At 38.9% G+C, this 27,620-nt stretch overlaps 1 protein-coding gene across 5 annotated transcripts in view; it reads left to right on the top strand.

The window, feature by feature from the left end:
- Positions 1-27,620, top strand: part of NEMP2 (nuclear envelope integral membrane protein 2) — a 186,830-nt gene that overhangs the window by 127,664 nt on the left and 31,546 nt on the right. For 2 of the 5 annotated variants that reach the window (XM_077154489.1, XM_077154486.1), the window contains exon 1: positions 19,369-19,713. The exons of 1 other annotated variant lie outside the window; for it this stretch is intronic. In XM_077154489.1, the coding sequence (XP_077010604.1) occupies positions 19,614-19,713 (100 nt within the window). In that variant the 5' untranslated portion in view covers positions 19,369-19,613. Of the gene's footprint in view, positions 1-19,366; positions 19,714-27,620 lie in introns of those variants that run through there. 2 more of the 5 variants (XM_077154487.1, XM_077154488.1) reach the window with 2 other exon arrangements.

The raw sequence follows: 27,620 nt of genomic DNA, 5'->3' as shown, positions 1-27,620 counted from the left end.
GCGGGCGGCTTCCTGGTCCGGTGGGGAATTCCTCAGGCCGTGGCGGCCGGTGACCGACGCCCCTCCCCCGTGGGCGACTTCCTGGTCTGGTGGCGAATTCCCTGGGCCTGCTGTGGCCGGCGACCAGCCACAGGGTCCCCCTCAAGCTGCGGCGGCTGACGCCCCCACCACGCGCGGCCCCCTGAACCAACGGAGAGAATTGGATCGGAAATCCCCAGGCCACGGAGATCGGTGACCGGGGGGATCCATTCCAAACACGTGAGACAAACGTGTGCCACGAGCGCCACCTACTGGGCAGGATAAGAAAAACAGAACCCAGAGATTTCACAGAAAAATCTTACAACCTTGTTGGGTCCGACACCCAGGGAAATCTGACTAAATGCCCAGACGCCAGCAGCAGAAGATAACGGTCCACGCTCAGAAGATTGAGAATATGGCCCAGTCAAAGGAACAAACCAATAGTTCAAATGAGATACAAGAGCTGAGACAACTAATGCTGAATGTATGAACAGAAATGGAAAACCTCTTCAAAAATGAAATCGATAAATTGAGGGAGGACATGAAGAGGACATGGGCTGAACATAAAGAAGAAATAGAAAAACTGAAAAAACAAATCACAGAACTTATGGAAGTGAAGGATGAAGTAGAAAAGATGGAAAAAACAATGGATACCTACAATGATAGATTTAAAGAGACAGAAAATAGAATTAGTGGTTTGGAGGATGGAACATCTGAATTCCAAAAAGAAACAGAAACTATCAGGAAAAGAATGGAAAAATTTGAACAGGGTATCAGGGAACTCAAGGACAATATGAAGCGCACAAATATACGTGTTGTGGGTATCCCAGAAGGAGAAGAGAAGGGAAAAGGAGGAGAAAAACTAATGGAAGAAATTATCACTGAAAATTTCCCAACTCTTATGAAAGACCTAAAATTACAGATCCAAGAAGTGCAGCGCACCCCAAAGAGATTAGACCCAAATAGGCGTTCTCCAAGACACTTACTAGTTAGAATGTCAGAGGTCAAAGAGAAAGAGAGGATCTTGAAAGCAGCAAGAGAAAAACAATCCATCACATACAAGGGAAACCCAATAAGACTATGTGTAGATTTCTCAGCAGAAACCATGGAAGCTAGAAGACAGTGGGATGATATATTTAAATTACTAAAAGAGAAAAACTGCCAACCAAGACTCCTATATCCAGCAAAATTATCCTTCAAAAATGAGGGAGAAATTAAAACATTCTCAGACAAAAAGTCACTGAGAGAATTTGTGACCAAGAGACCAGCTCTGCAAGAAATACTAAAGGGAGCACTAGAGTCAGATACGAAAAGACAGAAGAGAGAGGTATGGAGAAGAGTGTAGAAAGAAGGAAAATCAGATATGATATATATAATACAAAAGGCAAAATGTTAGAGGAAAATATTGTCCAAACAGTAATAACACTAAATGTCAATGGACTGAATTCCCCAATCAAAAGACATAGACTGGCAGAATGGATTAAAAAACAGGATCCTTCTATATGCTGTCTACAGGAAACACATCTTAGACCCAAAGATAAACATGTTGAAAGTGAAAGGTTGGGAAAAGATATTCCATGCAAATAACAACCAGAAAAGAGCAGGAGTAGCTATACTAATATCCAACAAATTAGACTTCAAATGTAAAACAGTTAAAAGAGACAAAGAAGGACACTATATACTAATAAAAGGAACAATTAAACAAGAAGACATAACAATCATAAATATTTACGCACCGAACCAGAATGCCCCAAAATACGTGAGGAATACACTGCAAACACTGAAAAGGGAAATAGGCTCATATACCATAATAGTTGGAAACTTCAATTCACCACTCTCATCAATGGACAGAACATCTAGACAGAGGATCAATAAAGAAATAGAGAATCTGAATATTACTATAAATGAGCTAGACTTAACAGACATTTATAGGACATTACATCCCACAACAGCAGGATACACCTTTTTCTCAAGTGCTCATGGATCATTCTCAAAGATAGACCATATGCTGGGTCACAAAGCAAGTCTTAACAAATTTAAAAAGATTGAAATCATACACAACACTTTCTCGGATCATAAAGGAATGAAGTTGGAAATCAATAATAGGTGGAGTGCCAGAAAATTCACAAATACATGGAAGCTCAACAACACACTCCTAAACAATGAGTGGGTCAAAGAAGAAATTGCTAGAGAAATTACCAAATACCTCGAGGCGAATGAAAATGAAACATATCAAAACTTATGGGACGCAGCAAAGGCAGTGCTAAGAGGGAAATTTATTGCCCTAAATGCCTATATCAGAAAAGAAGAAAAGGCAAAAATGCAGGAATTAACTGTCCACTTGGAAGAACTGGAGAAAGAACAGCAAACTAATCCCAAAGCAAGCAAAAGGAAAGAAATAACAAAGATTAGAGCAGAAATAAATGAAATTGAAAACAATAGAGAAAATCAATAAGACCAGAAGTTGGTTCTATGAGAAAATCAATAAGATTGATGGGCCCTTAGCAAGATTGACAAAAAGAAGAAGAGAGAGGATGCAAATAAATAAGATCAGAAATGGAAGAGGAGACATAACTACTGACCTCACAGAAATAAAGGAGGTAATAACAGGATACTATGAACAACTTTATGCTAATAAATACAACAATTTAGAGGAAATGGACGGGTTCCTGGAAAGACATGAACAACCAACTTTGACTCAAGAAGACATAGATGACCTCAACAAACCAATCACAAGTAAAGAAATTGAATCAGTCATTCAAAAGCTTCCTAAAAAGAAAAGTCCAGGACCAGACAGCTTCACATGTGAATTCTATCAAACATTCCAGAAAGAATTAGTACCAATTCTCCTCAAACTCTTCAAAAAAATCGAAGTGGAGGGAAAACTACCTAATTCATTCTATGAAGCCAACATCACCCTCATACCAAAACCAGGCAAAGATATTACAAAAAAAGAAAACTACAGTCCAATCTCTCTAATGAATATAGATGCAAAAATCCTCAATAAAATTCTAGCAAATCGTATCCAACAACACATTAAAAGAATTATACATCATGACCAAGTAGGATTCATCCCAGGTATGCAAGGATGGTTCAAAATAAGAAAATCAATTAATGTAATAACACCATATCAACAAATCAAAGCAGAAAAATCACATGATCATCTCAATTGATGCAGAGAAGGCATTTGACAAGATTCAACATCCTTTCCTGTTGAAAACACTTCAAAGGATAGGAATACAAGGGAACTTCCTTAAAATGATAGAGGGAATATATGAAAAACCCACAGCTAATATCATCCTCAATGGGGAAAAATTGAAAACTTTCCCCCTAAGATCAGGAACAAGACAAGGATATCCACTATCACCACTATTATTCAACATTGTGTTGGAGGTTCTAGCCAGAGAAATTAGACAAGAAAAAGAAATACAAGGCATCAAAATTGGAAAGGAAGAAGTAAAACTATCACTGTTTGCAGACGATATGATACTATACGTCGAAAACCCGGAAAAATCCACAGCAAAACTACTAGAGCTAATAAATGAGTACAGCAAAGTAGCAGGTTACAAGATCAACATTCAAAACCTGTAGCGTTTCTATACACTAGCAATGAACAAGTGGAGGGGGAAATCAAGAAACGAATCCCATTTACAATTGCAACTAAAAGAATAAAATACCTAGGAATAAATTTAACTAAAGAGACAAAAAACCTATATAAAGAAAACTACAAAAAACTGTTCAAAGAAATCACAGAAGACCTAAATAGATGGAAGGGCATACCGTGTTCATGGATTGGAAGACTAAATATAGTTAAGATGTCAATCCTACCTAAATTGATTTACAGATTCAATGCAATACCAATCAAAATCCCAACAACTTATTTTTCAGAAATGGAAAAACCAATAAGCAAATTTATCTGGAAGGGCAGGGTGCCCCGAATTGCTAAAAACATCTTGAGGAAAAAAAAACGAAGCTGGAGGTCTTGCGCTGCCTGACTTTAAGGCATATTATGAAGCCACAGTGGTCAAAACAGCATGGTATTGGCATAAAGATAGATATATCGACCAATGGAATCAAATAGAGTCCTCAGATATAGACCCTCTCATCTATGGACATTTGATCTTTGATAAGGCAGTCAAGCCAACTCACCTGGGACAAAACAGTCTCTTCAATAAATGGTGCCTAGAGAACTGGATATCCATATGCAAAAGAATGAAAGAAGACCCATATCTCACACCCTATACAAAAGTTAACTCAAAATGGATCAAAGATCTAAACATTAGGTCTAAGACCATAAAACAGTTAGAGGAAAATGTAGGGAGATATCTTATGAATCTTACAATTGGAGGCAGTTTTATGGACCTTAAACCTAAAGCAAGAGCACTGAAGAAGGAAATAAATAAATGGGAACTCCTCAAAATTAAACACTTCTGTGCATCAAAGAACTTCATCAAGAAAGTAGAAAGACAGCCTACACAATGGGAATCAATATTTGGAAACGACATATCAGATAAAGTTCTAGTGTCCAGGATTTATAATGAGATTGTTCAACTCAACAACAAAAAGACAGCCAACCCAATTACAAAATGGGAAAAAGACTTGAACAGACACCTCTCAGAAGAGGAAATACGGATGGCCAAAAGGCACATGAAGAGATGCTCAATGTCCCTGGCCATTAGAGAAATGCAAATCAAAACCACAATGAGATATCATCTCACACCCACCAGAATGGCCATTATCAACAAACCAGAAAATGACAAGTGCTGGAGAGGATGCGGTGAAAGAGGCACACTTATCCACTGTTGGTGGGAATGTCAAATGGTGCAACCACTGTGGAAGGCAGTTTGGCGGTTCCTCAAAAAGCTGAATATAGAATTGCCATACGACCCAGCAATACCATTGCTGGGAATCTACTCAAAGGAATTAAGGGCAAAAACTCAAACGGACATTTGCACACCAATGTTTATAGCAGCGTTATTTACAATTGCAAAGAGATGGAAACAGCCAAAATGTCCATCAACAGACGAGTGGCTAAACAAACTGTGGTATATACATACGATGGAATATTATGCAGCTTTAAGGCAGGATAAACTTATGAAGCATGTAATAACATGGATGGACCTAGAGAACATTATGCTGAGTAAGTCTAGCCAAAAACTAAAAGACAAATACTGTATGGTCCCAATGATGTGAATCGACACTCGAGAATAAACTTGGAATATGTCATTGGTAACAGAGACCAGCAGGAGTTAGGAAAGGGTAAGATAATGGGTAATTGGAGCTGATGGGATACAGACTGTGCAATAGGACTAGATACAAAAACTCAAAAATGGACAGCACAATAATACCTAATTGTAAAGTAATCATGTTAAAACACTGAATGAAGCTGCATCCGAGCTATAGGTTTTTGTTTTGTTTTGTTTTGTTTTGTTTTGTTCTTACTATTATTACTTTTAGTTTTTTTCTCTATATTAACATTCTATATCTTTTTCGGTTGTATTGCTAGTTCTTCTAAACTGATGCAAATGTACTAAGAAACGATGATCATGCATCTATGTGATGATGTTAAGAATTACTGATTGCATATGTAGAATGGTATGATTTCTAAAAAAAAAAAATGGACAGCACAATACTACCTAATTGTAATGTAATTATGTTAAAACACTGAATGAAGCTGCATCTGAGCTATAGTTTGTTTTTTTTATTTTTTTCTTATATATTTTTGTATTTTTTATTTTTATTTTTTCTCTATATTATCATTTTATTTCTTTTTCTGTTTTCTTGCTATTTCTTTTTCTAAATCGATGCATATGTACTAAGAAATGATGATCATACATCTATGGGATGATATTAAGAATTACTGATTGCATATGTAGAATGGAATGATTTCTAAATGTTGTGTTAGTTAATTTTTTTAAATTAATAATAAAATGTAAAAAAAATAAAATAAAATAAAATAAAAATTATTGGTAAAGTCCCCTAAGGGAGGGGACAAAGAACATGGAACTATTAAACCCTACAATCAGGGAATCCCAAACTTTGGGGACATCCAAATCAATAGGCCATGCCCTTGATCAAGAGGCTTACTCTTGTGAAGCTCATGTAGGTAGTGGAGAAGCTTAGACTACCTATATGCATGCCTAAGAGTTATTCTGGAAGACCTCTTTTGTTGCTCAGATGTGGCCTCAGTCTCTCTAAGCCCAACTGCCTCCCCCCTACATGAGACATGACATCCAAGGGTGAAAGTCTCCCTGGAAATGTTGGAGATGACTCCTAGGGCTGAATCCAGATCTGGCACTGTGGGATCAACAATTCTATCCTGATCAAGAAAGGGGAGGAAGTGTAATTAATAAAGTATCAGTGTCAGAGAGAGTTCAAATAGAGTCAAGAGGCTACTTTGGAGGTTGCTCTTATGCAAGCTTCAGTTAGTCCTTGCTACCTATTATAATCTGCAAACCCCCAACCAAGATCATTCCAGCCTATCCTAAAGAACACTTAGGGCAATATATAAGATTCCACAGGGGTTCCGGGCATTAGAATAACTTTCCAGAAACCTACAACCTCCAGATCCGTCTCTGGTCCAGATAAGTCCTGAAACCTAGCCCAGTCTCTCCAGAACATTAGGTATTTCATCTCCCTACCCCATATTAGTGATAGACCCTTCTAATATCAAAAACTTAGAATTGCCATAGCCCAAACTCCCCTAAAGAGAGGGCTGGAAAGATCAAAGGTGATGGTGGAGTTATACAGAGAAAATAGGATTTAACAAATTAACATGAATGCTGAATCATTAAATTGATATCTCTTTTAGTCTACTGTATTTAGAGCAGGTAGAAGTGAAAACCTAAAATTGTCAAATCATAACTCATGTCTAACTCTGAAATATGTTCTACAACTAATTGTGGTGCTGTGCTTTGAAATTTAGAGTTTTTTTTGTATATATGTTATTTTTCACAAAAAAAGAAGGAAGAAAAATGGATTGTGGTAATGAAAAAATATTTAAGCCCTGTAGACTCCTATATTCTGGAGCAGCTTGAAGGAAAATTATGAGAGGATCATATGGTAGCTCATGACAAATTCTGGGATCTGCCCTGTAACTACTGGTTGAAGGATGCTTCAAAAACTATTGCTTTTTTTTTTTTTCATCTCTTTGCTTTGTATACATGTAATACCAAACAATAAAGAAAGTTAAAAATGAAGTAAAAAGAAATATGTATATATTTATGCCTTGTAGCCTCCTATATTGTGGAGGCACTAGAAGAAAAATTCTGAGAGAATCATATGGCAGTCCATGACAAATTCTGGAATCTGTCCTGTAACTACTTGTTGAAGAGTGCTTTGAAAGCTATTGCTTCTTTCTTTCTTTGCTTTATGTATATGTTATATTATACAATAAAAAAGTTAATGAAAAGTAAAAAAAAAAAATAAAGAATTGGTCACTTTCAAAAAAGCAATAATAAGCAATTCATTATTTTGAAAAATGGTAAATAGAGGGAAGGAACCAAGCATTTATCCTGCATTTCCTATATGAACTATGCCACTGGGTAGCAAAATAATAGATGAGGGAATATGTCTACTCAGGAAGGTAGTCCAACAAATAAGTGAAAAGGGAATAGTGGAATTTGTCACTATTTTGCAACCCCTGATGAATTAATGGATCTACATTACAAAAAGACAGACAGCCAGACATTATAGGCCTCCTGGTGAAAGAACACAACACAATGTCTGGTCTTGACCAAAGGGATAAAGCCAGAGTCTGATGAAACCTATGAATCTAGTTGCCAGTTTGTGGAAGATACAGAAGACATAGGAACATGCCAAACTGCAGTATAAACATGAAAACAGCAAAATCCACACTGTGGGAATCTACAAGTCAAACAACTTGAACTCTTCAGTAGATAATTAACAAGTAAAAGAATCAGTGGGAGGGCAAATCTGTAGATTTATAGAAACTTCAAAGACATACCAAAAAATTTTAATGGGCCATCTATGGATATACATGTGTGTCATATAATTATAAAGAAGCACAAAGAAGTGATTACTATAAAAATCAGTGTATTGATTTTTAAAGTATGATCTAAAAATCTTAGAGATAATTTTTGTTAAAAAGTGATACTATAAGAATCCATTGTTGGTGGAGGGAAGAGCTTGAGATTGGGACAGGACACATGGGAGGACTTTTGGAATAACTGGCAAATTCTATTACTTATCCTAAGTAATAGTTACAAAGGTGTTTGCCTTATAATAATACATTCAAGATCTCCATTTACTTTGTATTGCTTTCTAAATTTGTGTTTTATTTTATAAGATATAGGTTAAGAATAATAATCTATTTAGCATAGATGATAGTCATTACAACAAAGGGAGAATGTCAACAGGATTCTCACATGTATATTATTTAAGACTGATAAAGTACTGAATCTAATATTTCTAGTGATTATTCTCTTTGGCAAAGAGTAGAAAGAGGGAAAACCAGGAAAAGGCAATGAAAGAGTCAGATGAAATAGTGAAATGGAAAGCAAGAAGAGTAACCTGTAATTTCTTAAACAAATTCAAGAAACACTAGTGGGTTTGGGTGAATTTTGTGCTCTAAAATGGGCTTAGATTTTACATTGTGGAATAAATCTTACAGCCTCAATTGCTTGGAAGCCCTGGCCCTTTGCAACTCATAAAAATTTCTTTGGCCTATTCTAGCCCTGATTTAATTATTGCTGAGAGAAGTTAAAAGCATTAAATATTTAGATGGATTATTTTAAGCACCATCATTAGGAGAATTATCCTTAAGTGGAAAAAAAAAAAAAGGAGTGCCATTAGAGTACTAATGCCAAGCTCTATGAACATGCATTTCCAGGGACACACCTGCAATGTGGGTTAGGAGAGACAGATTCTAACCTGCAGAATGCGTGTCTGAAAAATGTGTCTGATTCCTCACCCTTTCCTTCTTTTGGCTCCAGTGTTTCAGTGGCTTAGCCTGCCCATCATTCCAGGTGGCAAGTGACCTAGTTAACCGGATTCTCTCACTTTAGATCATCCGAACTAGTTGCTGCTCATTCCACTCTGCCCCTTCTATTTTTTCTGCCATCTCTCCTTGTTTTCCCCATCATTCCCCATCCTTCTCTGTCTAATTTTTCTTCTTTCAGTATTAGAATAGAAAATATTGCTATTTAGGAAAGCGAATACATTAGAATGAAGATGTTATGAAAATCTACTAAACAAGATAAACAGAAGGAAAAATACAGAATTGGTATAGAAGCAACTCCCATTTTGAGTCAATGGGCAAATTTCAAGATAGACAATATACTTATCGAAGTTTATAATAATGAATAAAACTCATTTATCAAGTCACCATAAAATTGCAGATTACCATTTTCACACACTGATGACGGCTTTTGGGATCTGTCAAAAATAACACCATCGTGATTTTTTCCCTGTCTGTTGCTATTCCAGTTTTTGTCTTCTATGAAACCACCTCCCACGAGAGAGGCTGAAAATGACTCACCCCTTCAGCAAGGGCCTCTGCTAGGAATTTGCCAATGGGACACGAGAGAATCTTCCATAGGGGGAGTAAAAATAAGAGCTTCTAAGAAAGGCTTTGCTTCTCTATTCAAGAGCTGAATGGCGAAATAGTCTCGCCCTGCCTTTGGTTACAGTTCTGAGAGGAACAAGTGCAGCAGCAATGGCAGCCTTTTTCAGTCAGGAGGGAAAATCTTAAGGTCAAAATCCAATGAGCGTGAGGGTGGTAGATTCGAAAGATGAAAACAGCCTGGGTCCTTTGTTGCATATTTAAACTGTGGAATACACTTGCCTTGGGACTTTTTGCCATGTGACAAAATAAATGTTTAGGACACTTTCTGTTGGAAATCTTGCTGTAGTTGGAATCAACCTGCAACATACTCTGAAGATGCAGGCAATCCTTGGTACATATCTTTTACCTGTTCGTAAACACAGGGTCTATAAATTACAGCAAACAAAAGTTATAGAGTGGGAAAGTTATTTAGGTGTACTAACTAATGATTATTCTTTTTTATCTAATTTTATAGACTTTGCTTAAAGCGAGCAAAAACATAACAAATTTTAAGTAGATCGACTTTATAGACAAATTATTATTAACATTGACAAAAATAGAAGTATATTAGTTGAATTATGTATCCTTTTCACTTTTCATAAACTTTGACACATAACTAATTTAGAAATCATGATTTTATTATAGAAACAGTTCATCAGATAGACTCGTGTAATTTTTCTTTGTAAAATAAAATAGTATCTAGATTATAAATTTCTTCTCAACAGTTGCTTACAATTTCTCTGACACATTGATCTCATAACCAACAACAGCATCCTAGAAAAGTAAGGGCTCAAAAAAATCCCATAATAACTTCAAAATACACTTAAGACTAGCCAGATAGAGAATACAAAGAGACAACAACAGTGCTATTGAGATCTGACTTTAAAAAGAAAGAAGAAATATACAAGCAGAAGAACAAAATCTGAAATTCTGTTATTTTTATATCCATCTCCCAAACCCCACCTACTCCCTCCTCTTTAAAATTGGTGAGTTCTTGAATTCATTAAGATGTCAATTCTACCCAAATTGATCGAAAGATTCAATGCAATACCAGTTAAAATTCCAACAACCTACTTTGAAGATTTGGAAAAGTTAGTTATCAAATTTCTTTGGAAGGGAAAGAGACTTCAAATAGCTAAAAATAGCATAAAAAAGAAGAGCAAACTGGGAAGGCTATCATTTCCTGACTTTAAAGCTTCCTATAAAGTCACAGTGGTCAAAACAGCATGGTACTGGTACAAAGATGGAATTTTGGCCAATGGAATTGAATCGCAAGTATGGAGATTGACGACCAATTCTATGGTCAATTGATCTTCAATAACGCCCCCAAATCCACTGAACTGGGATAGAAGATTCTTTTCAATAAATGTTTATGGGAGAACTGGATATTAATAGCCAAAAGAATGAAAGAGAACCCCTACCCCCCTTTACAAAAATTAACTCAAAATGTGCTAAAGACTTAAATATAAGAGTCAGTACCATAAAACTCCTAAAAGAAAATATAGGAAAACATCTTCAAGACCTAGTAATAGGAGGTAGCTTCTTAAGCTTTACATAATCAATGAAAGAAAAAAACTGATAAATAGGAGCTCCTTAAAATCAAAAGCTTCTGTGCCTCAAAGGACTTTGTCAAAAAGGTGAAAAGGCAGGCAACTCAATGGGAGATAATATTTAGGAACCACATACCAGAAAAAGGTTTGATATCTATGAACATAAAGAAATTGTATAACACAACAACAAAAGAACAAGCAACCTAATTATAAAAATGGGGAAAGGATATGAATAGACATTTTCCAAAGAGCAAATATGAATGGTTAAAAAGCACATGAAGAGATGTTCATCTTCATTAGCTATAAGGCACATCAAGATTGCAATGAGATACCACCTTACACTTATAAGAATGGCTGTTTTAAACAAACAGAGAACTACAAATGTTGGAGAGACTGTGGAGAAATTGGAACACTTATTCACTGCTGGTGGGAATGTATAATGGTACAGCTGCTGTGTAAGACAGTGTGGCAGTTCCTTAGAAAACTAAATATTGAATTGCTCTATAACCTGGCAATAGCAATACTCGGTACATACCCAGAAGAGCTGGGTATATGCAAATAATTGCACACCGATGTTCATACCGGCACTTTTCACAATTGCCTAAAGATGGAAACAATCCAAGTGCCAATCAACGGATGAATGGATAAATAAAATGTGGTATATACATATAATGGAATATTATCCTGCAGTAAGATGAAATGAGGTCCTGAGGCATGTGACAACATGGATGAATCTTGAGGACATAATACTGAGTGAAATAAATCAGACACAAAAGGATAGATACTGTATGATCTATCTATTATGATTCTGATAAAGGTAATCTCAAAAGGCTAGCACTGTAGATATAGGGGACCTAGAGGTAAACAGAAGCTAGAGAAGGGGAAAAGATTACCCAATGAGATTGAACTTAAATGTAAGGGAATGGACCGAGCGATGGTAGCTAATTAGTAAGGTTATAAATAACATTGCCATATTGAAGGTGAATATGATTGAAAGGGGATGTAGAGTGCCATGTTTCCCACCAATTAACTCTACAATGATTTCTTGCATGAACTCCTTCAAAGTTTTGATCTTGTAGAAAGAGTGAATATTAGAGGGTAAAGGGGGAAAACTATTCATGCTATGACTTATATTAACAGGAAGATAGCACCAGTAGCACAGCAATACTAGTGGTAAATAATTAGTGGGGAGGGACAAGCAATTAGGGGAGGTTTTGATCTGATATTTGGTGAGGCTGTGTTTATGGTTTTTGTCTTTTTGGAGCAATGAAAATTGTCTAAAATTGAAAATGCTGATTGTACAACTAAGACATGGTTTGTTTATTTTGGACATTAGTCATGATACCAATGGGTTGAGGGGGCCTAAGGGCTCAAGGACTGAGAAGCCAAAAGGTGAATTGTGATATATATATATGAATACTGAGTGGCTACAAAAAGGAATGACATCTGTGAGGCACACAATGAAGTGAATGAAACTTGGAGATAATGTGTTGTACAAAATAAGCCAGAAACAAAGAAGCAAATATGCTATGACCTGTTTCCGAAAATATTTATAAGAAAATGGGAGCCTAGATTGTAAGCTCTTATAGCAGCCACACTTAGTCTGAAGTTGTAATATTCCACTTCTCTCGATTTAGAGGAATTTAACCAATTTTTTTTGACCAAGGGCTTTAGCAATTTTGTGTAGAGGACATTCTACCCATTTCTTAATATGCTATACTTATTCCAGTCCTTCTCATTATCATTCATAAATACTTAAAACCTGTTTTTTAGTTTCAGCATAGTTATTACTAAAATTACCGAACTAGAATATGAAAAGTCAATTTCAAAATATTTCCTAAATGAAATATGTTAAGAAAGACATGATCCAACAAGTCAACTTTTATTTTTATTGTTTTTCTTAATAGAGTAATCTTGGGCACTCTGTTTTTTTCTCCTAATGTGTAAAATTCTGAAAATGGGGATTTTTAAGGAATAAATGATAATATATAGCCTCTGTAATCTCTGTGGCATTGGCTGGTGTTATTGCAGTAATAGATTAAGTCTTTCTTTATGAAAGAACACAAGTAGTAGAATAGTGCCTAAAAGATCTTATAACTCAATTAATTAAATGTTCTACATAGAAACCAAGAGAAAACTCTTAAATAATTTCTGAAATGATTTGAATTTTACTTCTGATTCATAGTAACTGATTATAGCTCTATGACAGTTACTGAAAAATCAATTACTTATGAAGGACAAGAACTCTAGAAGTAAAAATGCAGAGGCTGACAACGGAATTGTAATCTTTTTCACACCACATGGAAATAGTCAAACGGAATCAAATAACTTGGGTCACTAAAATAACCTTAAGGAAGCACTTTATTACACATTGTATTTTTTTTTGGTTAATAAATACACTGTCATGCTATAGCAACGTGAATTACATAAAATGCACAGACTGTATTTTAGCTGTGATTACAAACCTGCCCAAATGCTATGTGCTGTCAAGCATGAAACCAGTAAATCTCAAATTGCCATGTTTTGAGGGACCAGTAAATCTCAAAACGCCATGGGATGGTGGAGGATGACACATTTCTAAGCACCATCCGACACTGACCAACTCAGAATCTCTGGAGGGTATGACCTGGGAATCTGCATTTACAATGTTAAACTTGCACTTAGTATCCATTCTACTGCTAGCACTTCAAGAAAGGGCATTGACATTTTCACCATCTATGAAATCTAGATCTCTCAAGCCAGTTTGGGTCATTCTGTCTGAGATGGCTACAAAGGGATGTTTGCCAGGAGTCCACAACTAAGCTCTATAGGCACAATTAGTAGACTGTTTCAGACAGGAGACAAATTGTGTCTTTTCTCAGCACCTCTTTTAGTGTAGAAATCTATAGGTTTGTGTTAATATCCATTTATGATTTTCTTACATAATCCAGGTGAGTTTAATAGTGACCCCACATGCAACCTTCTCACATCATTGAATCACAGATGGGCAAACTTCTTCTCTGTTATCTAATGCAAACATAGAAAGTAAGCTTGCATAATAGCACAGAAGTCTTTGAACAGAAGATTCTGTAGATGTTCTGTTTGTATGGTGTGCTTTGTTTGTTTGGTTGTTTGGTTTATTTACTCAGTATAGTTCACCTCCTAGAAAAAGCCCACAAATTTTGGTGTAATATTTTACACTGCAATATTCATCTGATTCTATCTGATTCTCATAAGAAGGAAGCATTTTACATGATGGTGTTAAAGGACATAAGAGTTTTCCTAAATCAACCATATTCCTGATTTTGTCTGCCTATGTTTCTCCTTTTCCTTGATGTCTTTTTTTTTTTTTTGTCTTATTGCCATAATCACCTTAAAGTTTAGACATGATGCTCACTTGTTAACACCTTTAGCACTCTGGTCTAAGTATTCTATATCTTTTTACATAGCTGAAACATGACTTTTAAAGAAGAGTTTACTAAGGATTGAGTATAGTGTTTTCCATACGATGTGTGCATGAGATTTTAGATTTTAATGGGAAAAAATAATTATCAACCTTAAATTCTGTTGGAATACAACAAACCAAGTATCTTACCTGCAATTCCTTGATATCAGGAAAGATTATTATGGAGAGAGAGCAGCATCAGTAGGGTAGAACTAACTAATCCTGGGTCTAACCTTGATTAGGGAAAGTTAAACAAGTTTTATAGTAGCTATCTATAAAAGTCTGGGTTCTCCAGAGAAACAGGCCTTTCAGAAGATATATATGTAAATATTAAGAAATGTATTGTAGGAATTGGCTCATGTGACCATAGGGATTGGCAAATCCGAATTCCATAGAGCAGGCTACAAGTTGGAAACTTGATGAAGGTGAAGTTAAATTCCCCAAGAGAAGATGAAGTTAAATTCCACAGCTTGGAAACTCCTATGAAGGTGATTTTGAATTCCCCAGGATAAGCTGGCTGGCAGAAGTAGAGAGAAATTCTTTATGACTGCTGAAATTCTCATTTCTCACTTTAAGGCCTCCAACTGATTGGATGAGACTTCTTTCATTGTTGAAGGAAATCTCCCATTGTTATTGTAGATGTAATCAGCCATAAATGCAATCAACTACTTTAATCAACTAATGGATTTAAATAATAAATTCCTTTATAAATTACCCACACACTAACAATCAGGCCAGTGCTTGCTTGCCCAAACAAATGGACATCTTAACCTAAAGTAATTGACATGAAATTAACCATCACAGTCCACCCTCTGTCAACGTGGCACCCATACACATCTCCTTAAACCATAATTAATCTCTAAATAAAGGCAATAACATTGTGATACTTTCTTCACACATAATTCAACTGTCCTGCATACAACCCTAAACACAATAACTCTTTCCCAAGAAGAGGATGCAAGTCCTTGGGTGATAATCACTCTTATCCTTGATAGCATGTGACTAAATACTATGACATAAAGTTGTGATGTTATATGATAAGGGGTAGGAGAGGGAAGAAAACAAAAATATTTCCTTTATGTATCTATACAAACATATTAATAACAGAGCAAGAAAGAAATATGTATAACTAATACAGTCCTTGTTACTGAAACTAGCCATAGCTAGTATTTATAATTACCTTTTTCACTAGCCATTCCATATTCCTTTTACCCTCAGCAAGCACTTCAGCTGGTCATGGTTCTTTGCCTGTTGGGGTTCAGCCCTTCATTTTTGAAAGGTCTGGGCCATTAGTAGTTTTGTCTGGGTCAGGTCATTGTCATTTTCCTTTTACTTTGTTCTTTATTTTTGTTGTTGTTGTTTATTTATTTATTTATTTTATTCCATTGACTTTAATCGTAGGGCGTGGTAGTATTAAGAGACACCCTAAGGGATCTCCTGTATTCTAGGCATATTCTTCTTTACCTCCACTGTGTGATGGCAGCCCAATTTCCCCTTCGTAATGAGGATCAATCACAGTGCAGTAACTCCCTTCTGAGCTTATTGATTCAGAGGCATGAGGAGCCCAAAGTGGCCAGGTGGCAGTGTGAACTTCCACTTCAATGGCATCATCGTATTTTCTGGTTCAAGTACTCCTTCTTTTGGAACTAAGACCTATGGACCAGCAGAGCATTAGGTTATGGAGAAACGAAGCAAAAACTTTTCTAGTGAATCATTAGGGGGTAGTAGTGAGTGGAGTTACTTCCACTTCCACCTCTTAATTCCTGGACCCATGAATCTTGGCTGTGGGAGAAACAGCACCATAGATAAGAGGCTGATTTAGAGCAGGCACATCCTCCTGAAGAACACAGCCCTAGCCCTGCAAGGTTTTGCCAACCAGTTGCATCGTAATTGAGTCTTCAAAAGGCCATTCCACCATTCTAACAACCCAGCTGCTTCAGGATTACAGGGAACAGGGCTAGCCCAGTGAATTCCACTGCTATCATACTCCTTCAGACTGAAGAACTTCTTTTAACGTATCTGGCTGTTCAGGTCTGCCAGCGGTAAAAGAAATCTTCATCTTGCCTTCCTTTTGTAAGATATTGTTGCTGGCTGGGTATAGACTTCTGGGTTGACGGTACTTTTTTTTTTCTTCCAGTATTTTAAACAGGCACTCGTTGTCATCTGGCTTATATAGTTTCTGACAAGAAGTTTACTGTAATCTTATCTCTGTCCTTTTGTATGTATTGTGTCAGTTTTCTCTGGCTATCTTTAAGATTTTATTTTTGATTATTATTTATTTTGGAAAATTCCCAGCTTTATATATTCAAATGTTTCCCTTGCCTCATTCTCCCTATCTTTGCCTTCTGGGACTCCAATTACTTGGTTGTTAAACCACTTGTGCTGTTTTTCTTGTGTTTCAGTTTGGATACTTTCTATTAACCTATATTCGAGTTCACTGGTTCCTGCATCATCTGTGTCCAATCTGCTAATAAGCCCACTGAAGGAATTTTTCAGCTCTAAGAATGTTTCTAATTTCTAGCATATCCATTTCACTTTATTTTTTAATAGTGTCCATCTCTCTGCTAAAATTGCCTACCTGTTCACGCATGTTTTCTACCTTTCCATTGGATCCTTTAACATATTAGTCATAGTCACCAAATCTGGGTCATCACTGAATCTTGCTTTGCTGATTGCTCTCTCTCTTAATAATGGATTTTTCCCCCTGTTTTTTTGGGGGGTGGGGTAGGGGCTGGACGGGAATGTTTTATAATTTTTTATTGAATGTTGAATATCGTGTGTAGAACAGTGAAGACTGAGGTGAATAATATTTATACCCAGAAATGCACATGTAGGTTGAATCTATCTAGTGAGGAGTTAGGCTGAATTTGAGTTTTATTGTTGCTATTATAACCATCAGTGCATCCCAGTCTTCAAATTCCTCTCGGGGTGGGCTGCTATTACCTCTTGCTCAGTGTGAAGCCTAGTGTTGGAGGTTTTTCTCAGTGCCCCTCAGCTTTCAGGAGTCCTTTTACGCCTGTGTAACAGAAGGATTTCCCCCACTCTTTCTCCTCCTCAGCAGCAGACTGGTGTTGCTTGTTATTGGTGCTTGGCTTTGTGGTGGGGCCAAGGGGTTCTCCAGACTCCTGTTCAGCCTTAGACTTAGCTCCCCAGCACCTAAGGCTTAGAGATGGGGCTTTCTCAGTATCCCTAACCCCTTTTCCTTATTGCAACCAAATCCTGCCTTTTATTTGTGGTGTGTCTTGGGTTGCAGAGACTGTCCCAGCAACAGCAGGCCTCTGCTTTGTATCAGTTCAGGACACCCAACCTGGGTGTTTCCTGCAGCTCCCCAGGGGCTTTGTGTTTCTGTCTCTCCCCCAGATGCGGTGGGTCTTTGTCAGAGCCTTATTTATGGGAGTGTTTCCTGCCCCTCCCCCAACAGTTTAGGTTTTTACTATGGGGAAAAAGGTTTGGGGAAGTGGGGTGGGTTTTATGATTGTCCTCCAGTGGCAGCCTATCACTCCTGTTATCGCTAGAAAAATATTTATTGCTATGCCTTAGAGAGGAATGTGGTGTTTCAATTTAGCTTCCTTGAAATATTTACTAAGTAACTACTGCATGCACAGCACTTGACATATTACTCTAATTTGGTACACTGTCACTTATCGTTTTATTCCTTGCCCAGACAGTTACAGGAAAACATATTTATCATTCGAGAATCTACCTGTTTCTTTTAGACGTTTGCCATGGTGCCATCCAAAATTAAACTAAATCAAAATGAATGTGGTTAGGTCAAAAAGGGGCCAAATCAGAGGCAAGTACACACCTGTCCATGGAACATAGGGAAGAAGAACTGGATCAAGGGCTCTGCCACTTTTCTGGAGATGGTCTGCAGGGGTCAGACATGGTGGGAGTTCAAATAACGATGGCTTATTTGTAAAAATCATCCCTCTGAGGAGTTCCTTAGAAGAAAATTTCTGAGCTTTCTAAAAGCCACACATGGGGTGTAAATGTGGTTCCAGGAGCTTGAGGACTGTTGGTTAAACTTTACTTTGAGGCCAGGAAAAGCTTTTAGTAGGCCCTACTCAGACCTTTAGGAAAAAAGGTTTGAACTCATTAGAGGACAATCGCTGTCACAATTGGGTTCCCTGAGGTACCCCAGCAGAAGATCAGAATTAGTGAAGAGGAAATGACCATTTGTCCTAGTAAGCGGGAAGTATGGGACACTGAATCACCTGAATGGCTTCTCAGGATCTGAGGAGGGTCTCGTCCTTAAAAAAAAAAAAAAGTATAGTACCGTTTATTCAAGGCTGTACATCTATACTTACTATCAACATTAAGGTATACACACAAACACAGTGTATAACCTCAATCTAATTTTAGGGGATCCTTAAATTGATGAGGGAACATTTCACAGCCTCTGCATACCCGGAAATGTGGTGTGTTTATGAAATTAGACATACAAATCAACGTTATTAAATCAGTGTAATGCGATCTACCAAATTTCCCATGTGTTACTGCTTGATACTACAAAAAAAAAAAGAAAGAAAAAGGTAAAACAAAAAATAAAGGCACGGACTTTGATTTATGTAAGGGGTGTGTGGGTTGATTCTGTCACTGAACTTTGAGAACTGAGACCCAAAACTCCGCAGATCACAGGTCAGGCAAGTTTGGGGGCAAATTCAGAGCGTTCCCACCCCTCCCCCACTCCCCGGCCACCAAGAGCGGTGGGACGTTCCCGAATTCCCTGAAAAGGAGGGCGCGGCCGAGGGTCCGGAGGCCGGAAGGCGCTGGAGGCCAGGGAGACGCCGGCGGCCGGGAGAGTGTAAGAGCTCAAGAGAGCAGCAGGGGCCGTAATCGGCCGGGCCAGGAGACAGCGGGCTGAGTCTGCCCAGTCGGCCGAGCCCCTCCTACGTTCCAGGGAGGCGGGGTCTCCGCCTCACTGCGTGCGGGTCTCGCGGTCTACTTTGCCTCCTCTACCGCCCCGCGCGCTCTGCGCGGCTTCGCCATCCCCCTGTTCCCCACCCAGCAGGACTCGGGCAGCGTCCTCGTCGCGGGGAGCTGAGTCCCGGGTGGAATGCGGCCGCCCCGGGGGCTGTGGTGGCTGCTGCTCTGGCTGTGGCTCCTGGCCACGCTGCCCGCAGGCGCGGTGCGCGGGGAGGCAGCGGCGTTGTCAGGTAACCCGAGCACGGGCCGCGGGCGCGCACTCGCTCACCGTCTTCCCCGCCGCCCTGAGGGCGCGCTCCCTGCCCGGGGCGGGCAGGCCCTGGGAGCCGGGGAGGCGCTTCCCTTTCCCGCGTAAAGGTCACTCCGCGGGCGCGGCCTGCACGGGCACAGACCTGGTCCTCCCTTCCCGCTTCTTGGGCTTCCCGGGTCTCTCTGCCAGCATTTGCTAGATGCACCGCAAAGTTCAAAGGCTGGCCGGGTTTCCGTATTTGACCCGAGAAGCACAGAAATGTTATGATTTGTCCAAGGTCACACAGCTGGTCACTGGCACAGCTGACTCTAGAATTTAGGTCTTCCGATGTACATTGTATCCGTTTATATAGAAACCTCATTTCTCTGTCTAGCTATTCTTTTGGACTCAAGACTAGAGAACGTAAGAGGTTAACGTGTGCCGAATGCCTAGTACATAAGAAACAGGAAGTAGTAGCTGCCCATAGTGTTACAGGCAGTCCATGGCGTGCCCTCAAGATCTTGGCACCGAAGGGGCAGGCAAGAAACAAGTTCTAACTCCAAAACTATTTATTTGCTATGAGTTTAACATCTCTGTATTTCATTTTCCCCATAAAATCTTGAAAAATTGGATTTCGTGGATGTACCTTCCGACTTCCTTTCATCTTACTGGCCACACCTGGTTTTAAGGAAAGCTACCAAGTGTGATCTTTTAGCCGGGCACATGTCCCTCCTGCAATAAAATTGGGATTCCTTGTCTAAGGATGTTGGATAGGCAGTTTTCAGACTCTGCCATGGCTGGCAACCCAAGTTGTTGTTAAAGTGACTTACACTTTGGGGACCCTTTTTCTACCCCCTTTCATTGAACAGACATTTGCTGAGTATTTACTACATGGCAGGCAATGTTAAAAGTGCTTTAATGGCATTATCTTATTTAATACCCATAGTAGCATTATGTGGGTAGATACTGTTAACATACCCATTTTATAGATGAGGAAATGAAGGTTCAGAGTAAGAAATGTAGTGAGGTTGTGCTGATGAAAAAATAAAACACAAATCTCTCTAGAGGGAAGGGTGTTTGGGCATGGCAGCGGCCAGGAAATTGGAAGTAGAACCTTGGGTTCTAGTTCAGTCATTATGTTCAGCCACCTGCTTGTATAATAACCTTGCCAGACACAATCTTTATGGACTATATTTTTCTCATCAGAAAAATACAGATGTTCTATTGACTGAGTGGTTTCCAGTATTTTCCGCAATAGGGAATCCTTTTTATTTGCCCCGACAAGCCCCATGTTTTCCAAGTTTTTGTTTTACCACATTTAGTGGTTAACAGGTCCCTTCTCTATTTTGCTAATCAAAAACATATATAAATACTTATCAGAGCTTCCAATCTGCCTGAGACATGCAGGATGCCCACTGAGTGGATAAAATTCTCTTCCACAGCTAAGAAAAACAGCAGCCTCTGTAGGCATCTACCATTACAAAATGGCTTTACAATGAGGACTGTGAACTCTTTAGGATCCTGTGGTGTGCTGATGACACCTTGCTGGAACCTCTGGATGAGACTAAGTCTAAGAATCATTGCTGTTTGAAAAGTCTATAATTTTAGGAGGAGCCCAGAGTTAAGCAGTACTTCCTTTCATAAAGTAGGGCCTACCTATAACATAACAGGCTTGAATTGGATGGTACTATTAGGGCCCATCCTGTTCTAATATTCCATGGAATGTAGAATGTCCAGACAACGTCAACTTTCTGCCATGCTGTTTGGAGGTAAGTCAAGCAGTTGACCCAGGAAGGGCAGGTAGTTGTCTGCTGAGAGGAAGAGAAACTTCAAGCCAAGAGTCACCCATTGTTCGCAACCGGTGGGTGAAGTCCCTAGAAACCATGTGATGTCCTGACATGAAGTTCAGGCCACTGAAGTGGTTTCCCAGGCTTAAACCATAACAATAGGCTGTTTGAAACCACAGATTTCAGATTCGTCAGTGGAGAAGAATAATCTGTGCTTGGAGTTAAAAATCAGACCTGAAAACAAAAAGAAATCAGACCTGAATGTGCATTAGCATGTACTAATTTCAGTTTCGTTTTTTATGCATGTTCTTGGAAAACTAAAAGCAAGATTTATATTGAGGTTGGGTTTGAAAAAACTGGGTTTAATAGAATACAGAAGTTAATTTGTAACTTTTGTGCTACATGCTAACTCCTTTCCAAAACAAACAAAAAACAAGAAAAATCCTTCCTCCATTTGAACTCCACAACTCTCACAAACAAGGTTTTTCTTCTTTGGTCTTTTTCTACTCTTCTCTGTTCCCTTCTGTTTCGCTAAAAGAAAAAGTTATAGGTTAAATAGGGGAAGTGGTCCCATTAAGAAGTGATTATAGTATTCGATTGCAGTCTTATCTGAAGATAATTTTTTTCCATATGAGGGCATCTTAAGTTTTCAGGAGGAACATTGCTAAAATATTTTTATGTTGGAAGTTAAGATCTACTAAGATTTGACAAGAGTTTGCACTTTTTATTTTTAGCATATTCTATAAGCAGGTTTAAGTACTACTTGCTCCTTTCTGAAATTTTGACTGAATATTTTTTTGTGACTAAACTCTTTAGCTTAAATATATCCTTATGCATTTAGAAAAACTGATAAATGGGAAAAGTACTTCAGAGGAGCAATTTTAAATTTAATTTGCTAAATGAAGCAGATGATATGAAGCTGTCTCTTTTATATGATATGCAGTCCTAAAATTAGATTAATTGAATATTTATGAATTGAATGATACTTAAAATGAAATAAAGGATCCCTCTGGTTAAGGTAAACCTAACTCATATCCTTTGATAATATGTTTGAGAAGTTAATGGCTCATGCGTGTGTCTTAGCAGTTTGAGTACAATTTTCTGGCAATATACTGTTCTCCAGAAATCAGGCTTATTGTGAAAATATCAAGAGAACCTGCTGAGGACTGCAGAGGGTGAAAGAAGGAGATTCTCCTTCCAGGGCTTGGAGATACAGCCTTCCTAGGGTAGCCATAGTGAGGATGGCATGTTGGGTTCGTCCCACAGATACTCTTCATACTTGGAAATAAAGTAGAGCTGGGCAGACTCACACTACCAGATCTTTCTCCTGATCTGAATCAGGTTTGAGGAAGTGAATAACTAGGTTATGGGATATCCTACATGGTAGGGACATGTTCCAGTCTCAGGTGAAAGCATTAGTTGTTCCTAGGCAAGTGTCCTTGTCTTCTGACCAAATGAATGATTATTATTACATTTTTATAAATTCCTGGAAAGTTTGTTTCATTTTCTTCATTGCATCCTAAGGAGGCTGTTGATGTGACCTATCTGTATTTGCCTAGGTTTTAGTTTGTAAGCTCCAGAATGCAGCATTCCAGAAACAGAATGGCTTTTTAAAAAGGACATTTATTAAGTTGCAAGTTTACAGATCTAAGACCATGAAGATGTCTAAATTAAGGCAAGGCTGCAAAAATGTCCAAACTAAGGCATCCAGGGAATAATACCTTGTTTCAAGAAGGCTGATGATGTTCAGGGTTTCTCTGTCAGCTGGAAAGGTACCTAGCAATGTCTGCTAGCTTTCTCTCCTCATTTTGTAAGACTTCCCTGGGGGCATTTTCCTTCTGCATCTCCAAAGGTCTCTGGCTGTGTGCGCTCTGTTGGTTCTTGTGGCTCTAAAGTTTTTTCCAAACTGGTTCCCTCTTAAAGGGCTCCAGTAAGGAACCCTACCTTAAATGGGTGGAGACACATTGCCATGGAAACCATCTAATCAAAAGTTACAAGCCACCACTGGGTGGGTCACATCTTCATGGAAACAATGAAAAAGATTCCATCCAGCAATCCCGAATGTGGATTAAAAAACTTGGTTCTTCGGGTATGCATGACAGAATTCAAACTGGCTTAGACTTAATTAACCAGCGAAGACTGGAGCAGCAGGAATAAATGAAACCTGCAGACATGTAGGCAACCTCATAGTCTTCAGAGTCAGGTAACTCAGGTGATAGAGTTGCAAATAAGCCAACTGGCTACATTTTCTATTTTCCACTCTCAGGTGGAGATAGAGGAGGAAGAAACTGAATAGTGAAATGCCTCCAGAAGCAGGTTGCTTGAGGGAGGAGAAGCCTAGAAAGACGTAATGTTTATAATCAATCTAAGATGGAAAGATCTGGTTTTCTCTAGGTAGACCAGCTATGATAACAGTCTTGATTGACCTAAGTCTCTGTCTCTTGCTTAGTTCAACTAGTCCAGGGTTCAAGGTTCAGTTAAATCCATTTGGAGTGAGCCTAGTGGCTTCCTGTGACTGACTGAGTTTCTAGTCGCTTAGATATTTAGGAACTCTTGTGTGGGTTGATTGAGGTGCATTCATGTCAGGTATGATAAGAATGGAGGGCAGCTAGAGGAAACCACAGATTTCTGACACCTTGCCTGTTCTGTGCTCTCACATGTAGTGTAAATTCTACCTCAGCTTTACCTCAAATGCCCGAGATGACTATGGAGAATTCCAGGGAGGAACACAGTTTGCAACATGTTTTATTTTAGTGTTTCTATAGGTGTCATTAGTTAAGGCACCTTACTCTAACTGTGCTTTCCTTAATCTGGTTGAAGACTGAGGTGAAATCCTGAATGTCCCTTTCACAGAATACAATGATGTATGAGTAAAGCAAAAACAAGCTTATTGCCACTTCTTGCTTTTCCCTGCTCCCTTTCCTTATGGGGAGAAAAGTGTGGATTTCTAGCCAATGCTCTAGTTAAAGGTATACCGACGTTGGGGTAGGGTAAGAGAGAAATATCTATAGTCCGTGGGTTGCCAAGTAGCCCTCATTCTCACAGGTTCTTTAGGTCCTGTTCTGGTTTGCTAGGTGCTTGAATGCAATATACCAGAAACCGAACAGCTTTTAGAAGGGGGAGTTTATTCTTTTAAAAGGGGGAGTTTATTAAATTGCAAATTTACAGTTCGAGGCTGTGAAATATCCCAATTAAAGCAAGTCTATACAAGTGTCCAAATTAAGGCACCAACAAGAGGTTACCTTCACTCATAAAAAAGGCTGATGAAGTTCAAGGTTTCTCTCTCAACTGGAAAGGCACATGGTGAACATGGGCTGTCTGCAGGCTTTCTCTCCAGGCTTCTTGTTTCGTGAAGTTCCCTTGGGGGCATATGCCTTCTTCATCTCCAAAGATCTCTGGCTGCATGGGCTCTTGTGGTTCTCAAGTTTTTTTCTAAAATATTTTCTCTTTTAAAGGATTTCGATAAACTAATCAAGACCCACTTGGAATAGGTGGAGTCACATCTCCCTCTAATCAAAGGTTAATACCCACAGTTGGGTATGTCATAACTCTGTGGAGATAATCCAGTCAAGTTTCCAGCCTATGGTGCTGAATAGGAATTAAGAGAAAAGGCCGCCTTCACAAGATGAATCAAGATGAAAACATGGCTTTTCTAGGGTACATTATCATTTCTAATTAGCACAGGTGGGATGGTGCAGACTGAAGAGAGTCACCTGTTATGTCATATTGTTTCAATGGGAGGGCTAGAGGGTGCCTCCTTTTGTGGTACTAACTGGCACTAGCAAGGCTCATGAAAATTGGCCAGACTTTTACTGGCTGGGCTTTAAAATTTACAACACTCACACACAAGACAAAGATTCAATTTGGTGCTTTTAAGTGCTGGGATACAGCAGTGAACTCTGACTTCGTTGGGAGACAGTGTAAAGAAATAAATACATAGGTAATATGAAGAAAAAATTAAACTGAGTAAGAAGAAAGCAGGTGAAAGTGGTTGGCATGGGCTATTTTAGAGTAGGGTCAGAGAAGGTCTTTCTGAAATGATGATAATTTGAGCAAAGACATAAATTATTATCAGAAGAAGCAAGCTCTCTCAAAATCCGGGGGCAGTATGAAAACTTGAGGGAATGGGATTGGCATCTTGAGGAGGAGCAGGAGGGTAGGTGTGGCTGAAGCAAGTGAAGCAGGAGGGGAAGTGTAGGAGAAGGCCAGTGAGGTACACAGGGGTCCATGGAAGGGAGGGTGGATTTAATATGAGTGCAGTGGGAAGTCATTGGAGGGTTTTGAGCAGGCAAATGATGTGCCTCTGTTAATGCTTTTAAAAGAAGTATGTGCTGACTAGAGAATAGGTTGTAGAGAGGAATCTTGGGGGAAACCCTGGGAGCAGAAAGGTCAGCTAGAAGGCTGACAGTAATTCACATGCAAGATGGTGGCAGCTTGGACGACAAAGAAGCATTTACTCCTAAATTCAAACTTTACTTAAATTGAGATATCAAAGAGCAAGCAGTAAGTTGTATAAATTAACTGCTCAATATTTAAGTTGCTCTTAACATTAGAGCTACTGGTATAAAATGATTTAAGAAATGGTCTTGCGACCAAATGGATGAAACCTCATGTAAGTGTAGCATTGTTTGCAAAGGTCAGGAAGGATATCCCTTTGGACCACTAATGTTAGAGTAGTCCACTGTTCTGGCAACTGATTCAGGCCTTCAAGCAGCAGAGTCCACTGGGAGAGGGGCCCGGAGGCACTGTTCTAGTTTGCTATCTACTGGAATGTGATATACCCGAAATGGAATGGCTTTGTAAAAAGGGGAGTTTAATAAGTTGCTAGTTTACAGTTCTAAGGACCATGGAAATGTCCAAATTAAAGGTTATAGAAATGTCCAATCTAAGGCATCCAGGGAAAGATATCTTGGTCCAGAAAGGCCAATGAAGTTCAGCATTTCTCACTCAACTGGAAAGGCACATGGCAAACATGGTGACATCTGCTAGCTTTCTCTCCAGGCTTCTTGTTTCATGAAGCTCCCCCTGGGGCATTTTCCTTCTTCATCTCCAAAGATGGCTGCATGGGCTCTTGTGGTTCTTGTGGCTCTCTCGTTCTCTCCAAAATGTTTCCTCTTTTAAAGGATTCCGGTAAAGTAGTCAGGACCCATCTGGAGTGGGTAGATTCACGTCTCCATCTAATCAAAAGTTAATGCCCAAAACTGGGTGAGTCACATCTCAGTGGAGATAGTCTAATCAAGTTTCCAACCTGTAGCCCTGAATAGGAATGAAAAGAAACAGCTGCTTCACGAGATGGATCAGGATTAAAACATAATCCTTTCAAACCAGCGCAGGCACCAAAGCCATCACCAGAGCATTGAACACTGTTGGGAGTAACCCTGAAGAACTGGCTATAAGTAAAGTTCTTCTAAGGGTCTGGGGCTGCTGGGCCTGTGGACTGCACGTTCTTCATTGCTTGTCCAGCTGGAATGTACGCCTTTCCAATGATGGGTAGGAATTCCTTTCCCATTTCCAGAACTCCCAGTATAAAGTTCTAAACTCTAGCCACCTGTTTTGGCCCTGGTTCCTCTCAGAGACCCCAGAGGAGGCATGCAGAGGCAGAGCATGGGATACAGGAAAGTGGGTCAGAAGGACTTGTTCTAATCCTGCCTCTACTGCTCACTAGCTGAGGGCTTTAAATATGTTTTACCTTTCTTTTCTGGCATGAGCAGGCTCTGGGAATTGAACCCGGGTTGCTGGCATGTTAATGTGTTTTAATGTATTCTCATCACAGTTTACTCAGGCTCTTCCAGATTCTGTGCTGCCTTTTTTGACATTCATCTTTTATACAGCTAGTAGCTGGTTGTTTAATGTCCTTTTTAAAAGTGCCCTTTTCCTTGTGTAGCCCTGGCCAGGAGTCATTTGCATTTCAGATATACTCAAGAAAGTACTTAAGTGATGGTTGCTTTGTGTTTTGATAGCACTGATTCTGCATTTTCTCTTTGCTTTTGTGTATAGACAGACCATGCAGGAATGCATTTGTAATTTTTAGAATCCCAAATTTAATAGACGCCCTCTAAGAGCTTCTTTCTCATATCTTTTTGAAAATGCCTTTTAACCTGGATTATTGTATTTGTGTCTC

Source organism: Tamandua tetradactyla, chromosome 3, assembly GCF_023851605.1.
Source record: "Tamandua tetradactyla isolate mTamTet1 chromosome 3, mTamTet1.pri, whole genome shotgun sequence".
Lineage (NCBI taxonomy): Eukaryota > Metazoa > Chordata > Mammalia > Pilosa > Myrmecophagidae > Tamandua > Tamandua tetradactyla.
The sequence above is the reverse complement of the archived record's forward strand: the minus strand, read 5'-3'. Positions and strand labels throughout refer to the sequence as shown.